We start from the raw sequence: 11,923 nt of genomic DNA, 5'->3' as shown, positions 1-11,923 counted from the left end.
TACAACACACTGCTACAACAACAACAACAAAAATTGGCTCAATAACTACCAAAGAGCCTTCCACATATTAAACGTATGGTTTGGGCAGGCTATATGCCAAAGCAAAACTTCATAGTCATTCAATTTTTGCTAAAAACAAATCAATTTCTCATAAGAAAACAGCGTTACTTACCAACACAAACAATACATCAAACACAAATTACAAACGCGAACTCAGCGCCTTGTAAATAACGAATAATCGGAACACTTATTGACTCAAATCAAGGTTCTTTATCAAACCACAACAAATATTAAACAGCTTTAAATAATTCAATAATTCTATTTTAAACGAATAGATACTACATATCGGTTTTAAACAATCAACAGGTTGATTTAATGACAATTTTATAATTCAATGATATGTCGTTCATATTGTATGAGATTTACTCAAATTTCCCATGTAGTGTAAAAACATCTTAAATGTAATCCCATCTCTGGTTTAAATCATATGGTATCTTGGGATATTATCGATTGTTAAACAGGCAAAATCGATTTCCTATTTATGCGCGCCAGCCAGTGCTTTGTTTATACGTTCTCCTAATAAACTGTATAATTCCAGTCCACCATTTATAACTCGGAAAAGATTAAAGGAAAAAACTGAAGAAATTGAATAATGTCAGAGGCATCTGGAGCTGGATCATCGTTAATGGAGGTAAATGAATGGATTTTTAACTTTTTGTTCCTAGAAGCTTAAAGAAAATATTTGTTTTGGAAGCACTTCTTTACAAATTATTAAAATTTTGTACATCCTGAATTCGTAAAATAATCAGCATCAAATGTTCCTTAATTTGCTGATCTTAAAGTTTTTCTAATCAATGGCCCGGAATGCCATAGGGAACCTATTCCTTGGAGGCTGTAATCAATGCCGAACTTATTGTGAAATTTGGTTCAATGCTTCATACGTCAAGTTTTTATTTTAGCAGTGAAAAAACAGGAAAACCATTGGTTTCTTGTTGTGTTTATTGTAGCAGTGTGCTGAACACAGGCGGCGATGAAGGACTCCATCGGGTCTCACTGAGATTGTGCACTTGGTATCCACTCCGTAAAGGAAATTCCCCTTTCCGCAACCTGTGGCCGCGCCCGGTAGCTCTAAGCTAAGCTTCTCATATTAATTATCAACACAAAATAGATCGAAGCTAGGTCGGTGCTCTTAGGTATCCCTTGCTGGGTGGCAGCCTAAGTTGATGGTTTCTAATCTTTTTTGTTGGTTTATTTTTTTTTTTTTTATAGAAATCTGCGGACGAGATGCTAGATGATGTGGCTGTTTTTATAGATAGTGTCTGTCGGGACTTGAATATTGTTTCGCCACCAACGACCAACAGGAGAACTGTATACCAAAATACATCACCAATATATCATGCAGTGTCTTCTCCTGAAACTACACCACCGCCCACTGCTACTGCTGTTGCTTCTGCAGGGGGAGCTTCAGGAAGCGACCTTTCAGACTCGTACAATGCTTTTGCAGATAATCTAACATCTCGACGTCCAAACGCAAATCATAACAGCCTTCTGGAAAGAAGTAAGTATGGATTTTGATTACAAAATTGCTAAGTAATGTTTGTGATTTCGAGATTATGGTTGCAAATAGTATGCTATAACGCCAACCATTATTCGTTTGCCTGTGTGTGTGTGTGGACTTGGACTTGGCTAAACAAATGAGCAGGTGACTTGTTGTTGTATCGGTGTGTTGTGTTTCATCCAGTCATCTGCTAGGTTTCTTTATATATCCACCAGATCTAGGAGCTCTGCTACTAAGATGGGTGCAGTCAGAGGGTTTTGGTTCTACGTCTAATATGATTGGCTGGACAGTTAAACAGGTGTCGTTTGTATTCTGGTCCCAAATCACAACCGGGACACACATCATGCACGTTGGCATTGATTTTTGCTTAGTAGCATTTGAGGCGGATCGTAATCGAACCAGAAATACTTTGCTTTGCCGAAGCAGATCGGGTGCAATGGGTGCTTGTCGATCTCTAAGGACTGCGTTCACTCGGTAGATGTTCACCGCTTCTGCTACCGTGACAGATTTCTAGATCCGCTTGAAACGCCGCCTGATTTAGAGGTTCTCTCTAGCGGCGAAGAATCTCATGTTTATGTAAATCCAGGCTCAAATCTTTGGGTAGTGGAGGTCTATCCACAAGATGGTTATTGGGATGGTTGCTGCTTTAACAGCCCAGTAAATAATGCTTAGACAGCCTGTAATTGCGTCAACACAAAGGTAGGAACTTTGTCTACTGGTCACCAGCTCGTGGCAGTACGTAGGCCATCAAACTAACAGGTCTGCATGATATTCCACTGCTTGTCGCTCAGCTGGCGACACTGCATAGTTTACCACTGACCGGCCAATTGCTTTTTTTATGTAGTCAACAAGGTTTCTTTGTCAGCGTCCTAAGTGGTCCTATTTCCGACTTAGTCATATGTTGAAGTAGCATGAGGTGAGGACCTATAAAGGCCCAATCCCATGGCAGCCGGTTGTATGTACCGGATTGACCCGATGAATTCCTTCATCGGCAAGGGCTGCCGCCTCAGTGTACCACACACTGCTACTACAACAACAACCTATAAAGGCCCTGGCACAGTATAGCTGTGGGCACCACGTAGGCTGGAACATTGCGGTCCGATCTGTGTGGTGTTCATTCCTGTCACAAGAAGCTTATCTGCGAGCTACAGGGCGCGTCCACAGGTTGCGGATAGTGGAATGCTCACTACGGAGTAGCTGTAACTGCAGTCGCGGACAATCAACGATATCGAGTAGAGAGACTCAGTGAGAGGTGGGGTGGCACCGGCTCTTGCACAAATACCGAGTGCCTATGATGCTCGATATGACAAGGCGAGTTTTAGCGCCTTTAAATAACCAATGGCCACTATGTTACTGTGGCGATCGGTCCTTGGGACCTGAACAAGCTTGCTCACCTACAGGAGCTTAACGAGGATCGCTACCTCCATATGAAATGTGGATAAAAAACAACAACAGCAACCTATAAAGGCAGTCAAATGTGGCAGCAAGTATTTTTAGATAGTTGGTGGCTGGAATTGTTACGCCTTCGGCTCTCTCATTCATCTACCTATGCATTTCTGCTAACCATAGTACCAATGAAAAAAGTGGCTAAAATTTGAATTTTTTTGCGAAGAAAAAAGACGTTTAACCTAGCGCAGATATTTTCAACGCAGACGATCTAACGAACGTCCAAATCAAATACGATCTCTATGCCGTCTGAATAGAGCGGAATAGAGGATAGGTAGAAAATATACAGTGCCGGAGATATTACCCCACACTGAGGAACTCCCTGCATCACTCTACGGGGCTTTGACTTTATCTAAATCCCACATACAACTGGTGACCGCACTATAAATTCGCTATCAAACGTTTCAGACCTGGCTGAAAGGCCTTATTGACCATGTCCTCAAAAATCGTAGAATGACTAACTGCATCAGAAGCCTGCGATGGATCCAAAGTCACGAGGACCGTCCTATGTCTTGGTTGCGGCCGTGGCTAATATGTGCTGTGGTGACGTACAAAGCGGTGAGGTTCAGCGCTAGAGCGTGAGGTTCAGCGAGAGAGAGAGAACCTAGAGAGAACCTCTAGATCAAGCGGCATATCAAGCGGGTCTGAACAACATTCATGCAGACACGGTAGCAGACGCCGTAATTGGCTACCGGGTGAATGTAGTCCTTGGAGAACGACCGCCACCCATTGCACCCGAAGAAATCGACCTCCCCCGGCAAACCAGAGTAGCTCTGGTTCAATTACGTTCCGGCAGATGCAGCCGCCTCAATTCCCACAGAGCTAAGATTGATGCCGACGTGCAAGATGTATGTCCCGATTGTAACCAGGGACCGCACGATACACGTCACCTGTTTAACTGCCCGGCCAGACCCACTCGACTCAAACCCAGATCCCTGTGGACGCACCCCATCTTAGTCGCGGAGTTCCTGGGTCTCGACACTCAACAAAATCAAGCAGACGAAAGATAGAATACAATAAACTGCTACAACAACAACAACAAAGCGGTTCTTGTGCTGGAAATATATCCATGTTGAAATGCTCAGCAAGTGGAAATACTACAACAATGCTCTGTAGGATTGGAGCGGCCAATATTGATGTAATTCCTAGTTAGGTAAATTGGTTTCTTCGGGCATGTAAATAGGTTATTGGTGTCATAGGGTCCTGTGTTTGCATGCAGGGCAGATGCCAGGATTCGTATCGTCTAAACTCATGAGATACGAGTTTGCTACACCATTCGGATCTTAATAGTGCCAGGATAGCTCTTGTTTTTAGCCACATCTTTTTGATCATCATCTTTTGGTGGGCGTCCAAGACCGATCGCTGCGGAAACGTTATGTTAATTGGTTTGAATTTTAAGGCGTCAATAACTCGCCTTGCCATGTCGAGCGACATAGGCATTCAGTATTTAAGCAAGAGCCGGTGCCACCCGAACTCCCACTGAGACTCTCCACTCGATTTCTCTGTTTGCCCGACAGTTGCCGCTACTCCGTATAGTGAATTCCACTATCCGTATGCCTATGTTGTGCTGTGCAGTCTTCGAAATTCATGCTAATGCTCGTTGAATGGAAATTCTTTAACGCGGCTCGGTAGTAGTAGTCCCTCAAGCGTTGTTCTTGTTGTTGTTGTTGTTGTAGCAGTGTGTTGTACACTGAGGCGGCAACCCTTGCCGATGAAGGAATCCATCGGGTCAATCCGGTACGTACAACCGGCAGCCATAGGATTGGGATTGTTGTGTTTTATCTTTCGTCTGCTTGATTCTGTTGAGCATCCAGATCCTGGAACTCTGTGTCTAAGGTGGGGTGCGCCCAGAGGGTTCTGGGTCTGAGCCGAGTGGGTCTGGCTAGGCATTTAAACAGTTGACAAGTGTTGTGTAGTCCCTGGTCATAATTAGGAATCAATCCTCGGCATCAGTCCTTGCTCTGCAGGAATTGAGGCGGCTGAATATGCCGGATCATAATTAGGTCGGAAATTTGGTTTGCCGGGGGAGGTCAATTTCTTCAGGTGCAATGGCAGGCGAGTCGTTCTGCCAGGACCACATTCACCCGGTAGCTATTCACCACATCTGCTACCGTGTCTGCATGAATGTTGTCTAGAGGTTCTCTTGAAGCGCTGGACCTCACGCTCTAGATCATGTACATTCTGGGCGGTGGATACTTATCCAAAAGATTATGACTTTGATGGTCTCTGCGATAATAGCCCAGAAGGTTTTGCTTAGATAGCATGTAGTTATGTCTTCGCACGGGTAGGATCTGAGCAGACATCCCGTCCCAGGATATGTGAAGGATAGGTAGAGATTAAACAATGCCAGAGAAACCCCCCCCCCCCCCCCCCCCCCCCGCGTTGGAGAACTCCTTGTTTAACTCTACGGTGTTTCGATTTATTATCCCTAAATTCCACAAATTCCTGGCGACCACACAGATAATTCGCGACCCATCGTTTCAGGCCTGGCTGGCGGGAAGTATTGGCGATGTCATCAAATAGTTTTGTATGAGGACCATCCTATCACATGGCCTGGGCTAATTGAAGCCACGGCAATTGCGTACGGTGATGGCATGCAAAGCAGTTGTTGTGCTATGCAGTCTTCGAAATTCATGCTGATAGAGGGCGAATGGAAATTCTCCAACGAGGCTCGGGAGAAGAAGTCTCTTAAGCATCTTGGCTACTGGTGAGAGAAGGGAAATCGGTCTGTACTACTCCCCCTTACTCGGGTCCTTTCCAGGCTTCAGGCTTCACTCTGCCCATCTCCCAGACATCGGCTACTATTAGAGTGTTCAAAGACAGGTTGAGGACAGTAGTGAGGTACTCAACTCCAGGTAAATCTAGGTTCTTCAGCATTAGTGTAAAGATTCCGACGGGCCCCAAACGCCTTGGGAGATTTGGCGCCACGGATCATATTTGTAACTTCGTCCACGGTAAATTGTGATGGTTATCCTTCGGCTCGGAGACCACAGATACGAGGAATGGCTCTCCACCTAGTCCTTTCACTTCCGAGGTGCACAACAAATTGAAGGTTGAACAACTTGACATATCTCTATGGTTTAGTCACAGTTACGTCGCTAAAAGGGACTGATGTTCTGTCATCCCTTCTTCCGGGGTTCGAGAATGATTAAAAGTAGACCACAGCTTGCCTAAACCCGTACCTAAGTTAAATTGTTCCAAATGTTTCAGCCACAAATTACGCTTATGTTCGTTGACTACCCTGTTAATTTCTGATTCTGGGGTAAGTGTGGTGCGTGCAACGAATCCCATTACGCTCGTCTACGAGTCTCTGCCTGCACCTGAAAATTGGGCCGTACTTGGGGTATTCGAACGGCTGGTAAAAAGCAAGCTGCTGCTTGCTCTCTCGTCAACTACCACATTTGAGGGGGTATCAGTCCACTGAAGCGGCGATTGGTGTACTCTCGGAAGCCTACCCAATCGACCTTCTTCTGATTGATAAACGTCCAGGGCTCATAGGTTATGAGGTCGAATGGCTGCTCGATGGTGAGAATTATGGGTAGGCGGTCTTCGCACAACACCTTGCAACATATTCAGTGCGACTATACTCCCGTAGTGACTCTTTCCTGGGGAAGGGTATTTTTAGTACCCTTCTCTTTGGAAAAAGGAAGTTTTAGTATCCTTTCGTTTGGTAGAGGGTAGTTTAGGTTCCCTTCCCTTGGTAAAGGGTAGTTTTAGCACCCTTTCCCTTGGGAAAGTGAAGTTTTAGTACCCTTTCCTTTGGGAAAAGGTAGTTTCATTGCCCTTTTTGTAAAAAGTTAGTTTTAGTAACCTTTCCTTTGGTAAAGGGTAGTTTTGATAACCTTTCCTTTGGTAAAGGGTAGTTTTAGTAACCTATCCTTTAGTAACTGGTTGTTATTGTGTTCTATGTGTTCGCCTGCTTGATTATGTTGAGTGTCAAGGTCCAAGAACTCTGCGACTAAGATGGGGTGCGTCCAGAGGCATCCGGATCTGAGTAGAGTGGGTCTGGCAGGGCAGTTAAACAGGTGACGTGTATCGTGAAGTCCCTGGTCACAATCGGGTCATACATCTTGCACGTCGGCATCAATCCTTGCTCTGTAGGAGTTGGGGCGGCTGCATCTGACAGAACGTAATTGAGCCAGAACTACTCTGGTTTGCCGGGGAGGTCAATTTCTTCGGGTGCAATGGAAGGCGGTCGTTCTCCAAGGACTACATACACCCGGTAGCTATTCAGCGTCTGCATGAGTGTTTTCCAGACCGGCCTGATATGCCGCTTGATCCAGAAGTAGCGCTAGCTCTTGTAGCGCTGAACCTTACACCCTGGATCATGTAGATCTACCTTAATGCTGGATATCTAGCCACAAGATGATGATATGGATGATCTCTGCGATAACAGCCCAAAAGGTATTGCTTAGACAGCATGTAGTTATGTCTTCGCACTCTTAGGATCTTTGTCTCCTGATGGAGGTGGTCCACATGAGGACGGAGGAAACAGTCCGGAGGGCGGCAATCTGACAGATGTGAATATTATTACACTGCGTGTCACATAGCTGACGAGACCACACTGGCGCTGCATATCTTACAACAGACCGGCCAATTGCAATTGAAACAAGGTGTCTTTGTCTGCACCCCAAGTACTGCCAACTAGTGAGTTGAGGACCTTGTTCCTACTTTTGACTTTATTGCAAATTACTGTGGTATGTGGGGAGAAGGTGTAAGAGCAGTCAAATGTGACGCCAAGTATTTTGGAACACTTGATGATCGGAATCATTTCTCCATCGACCATCACAGTCAGCTCGGCACCTCACCTCACGCGTAACAATGTGGCTGAAGATTTGGTGGCAGATATCTTCAGATTTCTTGCAGCGAAATATGAGGCAAGTTCATTGAGGTAGACGTTCGACCTATCGCAGATGTCAACAATGGGAGGGGGGCCTGATGCCATTATCGTACAATCGTCCACATATGATATGATCTCTATGCCGTCTGGAGGGGGTGGAATGGAGGATAGGTGGAGGTAAATGGTAGTTTTAGTTTCCTTTTCCTTGGAAAATTGTTATTAGGTCTAAAATTTTGCACTTGGTGTTTTATTATGATTTGAAATATTTATAAACTTTTTTTCATTGCAGTTGACAGAATATGCAATTCGGTGGACCAAAATTTAAGATCCATTGGTATCTATATCCACCCAGAAGAAACTTCTCCAAATAGAGGCGAAAATGGTATGAAAAATTTAAGCTAATTCCATTCAACATGACTTTACACATTTATTATTGTTGTTGTTTTGTATTGCTTTCAACTTTTTAGATGGCAGCAACATTTCTTCTGTTCCTCACAGGCAACCTAAACAAAATATCATTCGTCCACGAAGAGCAAATCTTAATCAAGCAATGATAGAGGAAACTCCAGCGGATGCCACACCCCCAACTACGTCTTCTAACGTGCGAAATGAAACCAATCGTTCACGAAGACCAAATTTAAATCAAGCAACGTTACAGGCAACTCCAACTAATGGAAACTTTTATACAACAAGAATTGTTCACGATCACACTCCCATAGTTGTTGCTAATGAAACGGTGTCTGATGCTGCCAGACCCTTGCCAAATGAAATTATCTTGGCTGAGGACGATGACGACGATGATGACGTCGTTGTAGTGCATTCCAATTTGCCACCTGTCATTGATCTATGTACACCCAGTGATTCACACAGGCGAACGGTTTTTAATCGCCCTGAGTTGCCACGTAGACAATTGGAAGCCAACGACACGGAAGTGGAAATCGTGCCAGTTCGTCGACGACGTATCAGTAGAAGCAATGCTGTCGAACCACAACCAACAATCACTACCTCTTCTGGTGGGGAAATAACAGAGAGTCATACAACAAGCGATTCCTCTGAGCCTGCACCATACGTGTGCCCCGTTTGCTTGGAGTGTTGTTTTAAACGGCGACCCACCGCCACCAAATGTGGTCACATTTATTGCGAGGAATGCATACGCCAGGCCATAAGATTGACACACAAATGTCCCATGTGCAAAGCCAAAATCAACTGTAGCCAATTGACACGTTTATATATCTGAACATCATAAGTCATAAAAGCATTTTTTTGATGCGCTAGCGCAGCTTTTGTTGAAAATCATTGAAATCTCATTTTGTTTCTAAGAAATTATTGATATTATTTATTTAAAAAATTTTTGTTTTGTTAGGTTTATTTTTTAAAAATTATTTTATGCGATCTTGTTTCACTAACTCTGTTTTGCTTCTTATATATGACTAATTTTTTATGGTAATTTCCGTTTTTTTTTATGTCCAATAGCTTTAAATCAAAAACATGCAAATCTTGTAGAAGATGACTTCAGTCATAATAAGTCAAGTGCCTAATAAGACTTTAGTGTTGAAGATTAAAATGAACCATTTTGCATATGTGCCCCATATCAAGGCGTATTTAATAAGGTGGCCGCATCAACGAATTGCTACAACAACGCATCTTTTTTGGGAACTTGATATGTCAAAATTTGTAAACAGGGCGAGGAAAATTCGATTCGCCCTGACATTTAAAATTTTCGGCAAATTTGCTTCGACCGATCAGTGCAAGAAGAAAGAAGTTTGTTAATTTTTGAGTCTCAAGCAAGAAAACAAATATTTAACCACAAAACTGCTTGGAGCATTCAGGCCCGATCTGTGTGGTGTTCATTGCTGTCTCGAGAAACTGAGCTGCGAGCTACCGCGCGCGTCCACAGGTTGCGGATAGTGGAATGCTTCATATAGAGTAGCTGCAACGGCAGTTGCCGACAATCGAGCTCGCAGCTCAACTTCTCGAGACTCAGTGAGAAGACGGGAGGCACCGGCTCTTGCCTTAAAACTGAGTGCCTATAATGTACGATATGACAAGGCGAGTTATTGGCGCCTTTAAATAAACAATGGCAACCCTGTTCCCGCGGCGATCGGAACGAACTTGCTCACTTACAGGAGTCTGACGAGGATCGGGGTGAAGCCATATGAAAATGTGGCTACGACAACAACAATAGTTTTCATAAGGTTATTGTAGCCGTAGATAGCTACCAAGTGAATGCTTCCAAATGGCTCAAGTACGAAGATTGTGATTAGAGCTTTATCACCACAAGGATGAGTTATGTACCCCATTTTGGCTCTTTAATATCTATCGGATTTTCAGGTCATTTGAAAAGGACAGTGAAAGTTTTTTGCCTAAGAAGATGACGTTGTCAACATGGTGTGTGGCCGATCAGAGTCCATATAGAATGCTGCCAAAATACTAGGTAACTTGTTATGTTCAGGGGACCTCTTCTAGATGTGATGGAGCTGCCGCTCTCACTACTGAATGTCCTGTAAAGACATTGCAATATCGGGACTTTGACCTTGCGCTGGTCGCATGGCGGACTTAAGCTTGATTTATGGGGATGAGAAGCAGTCATAGATGGTTGAGCCCCTATTGTGCGACTGCCCTGAAATTGCTAGAGCAGGTGCAGGATTATGGCTACACAAAAACTTATTTTCCTGTTTAAATTATCTTCATGCAGTAGTCCTTTTGCCATTTTGGACAACTATAGCTTTAAATTGCATATTGGAGGGATCTTCTTCAGACTGCCTGGCCGTTTTGTCATGCATGTTGGATCCTAATCTTCTTCAACTTAATATCTGGTATTGTACTGACGTAAATTTTATCAGTGTTTTTCTGCGGTTTTGAATCTTTGTATTTTTGTACAGCGAATTCAAAAATGAGTTGACATCAAATTCTCTCAGCTGGGTGGATGCCGTCACCTGATAAATACGCCTTGCTATATATGATAAAAAAATTTTAATTTATATATTTTTTTAAATTTTTTAATTTATATATTTTTTTTTAAATTTTTTAATTTATATATTTTTTTATTACTTTAATCTTTTTTTCTAACAACAATTAAAACTTTTTCACAAAAACGGAAAAAATCAATCACCCGTATTCAGTTGTCGAAGGCGTAGTCGAATTTCGATACTTTTACTTTTTTTTATACCCTCCACCATAGGATGGGGGTATACTAATTTCGTCACCCTGTTTGTTGTTGTTGTTGTTGTTGTTGTTGTAGCAGTGTGTTGTACACCGAGACGGCAGCCCTTGCCGATGGAGGATTCCATCGGGTCAATCCGGTACGTACAACCGGCTGCCATGGGTTTGTAATTCGATCTAGCCATGTCCGTCCGTCCTTCTGTCTGTCGGATGCACGCTAACTTTCGAAGGAGTAAAGCTAGCCGTTTGAAATTTTGCACAAATACTTTTTATTAGTGTAGGCCAGTTGGAATTGTAAATGGGCCAAATCGGTCCATGTTTTGATATAGCTGTCATATAAACCGATCTTTGGTCTTGACTTCTTGAGCCTCTAGAGGGCGCAATTCTCGTCCGATTTGACTGAAAGTTTGCACATGGTGTTTTGGTGTCACTAGGAGGCCACCGTGGCGCAGAGGTTAACATGTCCGCTTATGACGCTGAACGTCTGGGTTCAAATCCTGACGAGATCATCAGAAAAAATTTTCAGCGGTGGTTTTCCCCTTCTAATGCTGGCAACATTTGTGAGGTACTATGCCTATCCGGCTCGCCGCTCGGACTCGGCTATAAAAAGGAGGTTCCTTTTCATTGAGCTTGAACATGAATCGGACTGCACTCATTGATATGTGAGAAGTTTGCCCCTGTTCGTTAGTGGAATATTCATGGGCAAAATTTGCAAATTTTTGTTTGGGTGTCACTTCCAACAACTGCGCTAAGTATGATTCAAATCGGAAATGAAATTTTGCACGTATTGTTTTGGTATCACTTCCAACAACTGTATTGAGAATGATTCAAATCGGTTCATAATTTGGTATAGCTGTCATATAAACCGATCTTGGATCTTGACTACTTGAGCCAATAGACCGACCAATTCTCATCCG

At 43.4% G+C, this 11,923-nt stretch overlaps 1 protein-coding gene across 2 annotated transcripts; it reads left to right on the top strand.

Moving 5' to 3' along the window:
* The first annotated feature begins 569 nt into the window (after positions 1-569).
* Positions 570-10,826, top strand: LOC106080652 (uncharacterized). 2 transcript variants are annotated; one of them, XM_013242093.2, is made up of 4 exons: positions 570-691; positions 1,270-1,558; positions 8,134-8,226; positions 8,312-10,826. In XM_013242093.2, the coding sequence occupies exons 1-4, from the start codon at positions 653-655 to the stop codon at positions 9,079-9,081; spliced, it is 1,191 nt and encodes a 396-aa protein (XP_013097547.2). In that variant the 5' UTR covers positions 570-652; the 3' UTR covers positions 9,082-10,826. The 2 variants fall into 2 exon arrangements, with proteins under 2 accessions (XP_013097547.2, XP_013097548.2); XM_013242094.2 differs by lacking the exon at positions 570-691 and adding an exon at positions 1,013-1,193.
* The last annotated feature ends 1,097 nt before the right edge of the window (positions 10,827-11,923 follow it).

Source organism: Stomoxys calcitrans, chromosome 2, assembly GCF_963082655.1.
Source record: "Stomoxys calcitrans chromosome 2, idStoCalc2.1, whole genome shotgun sequence".
In the NCBI taxonomy this organism is placed as follows: domain Eukaryota; kingdom Metazoa; phylum Arthropoda; class Insecta; order Diptera; family Muscidae; genus Stomoxys; species Stomoxys calcitrans.
The sequence above is the reverse complement of the archived record's forward strand: the minus strand, read 5'-3'. Positions and strand labels throughout refer to the sequence as shown.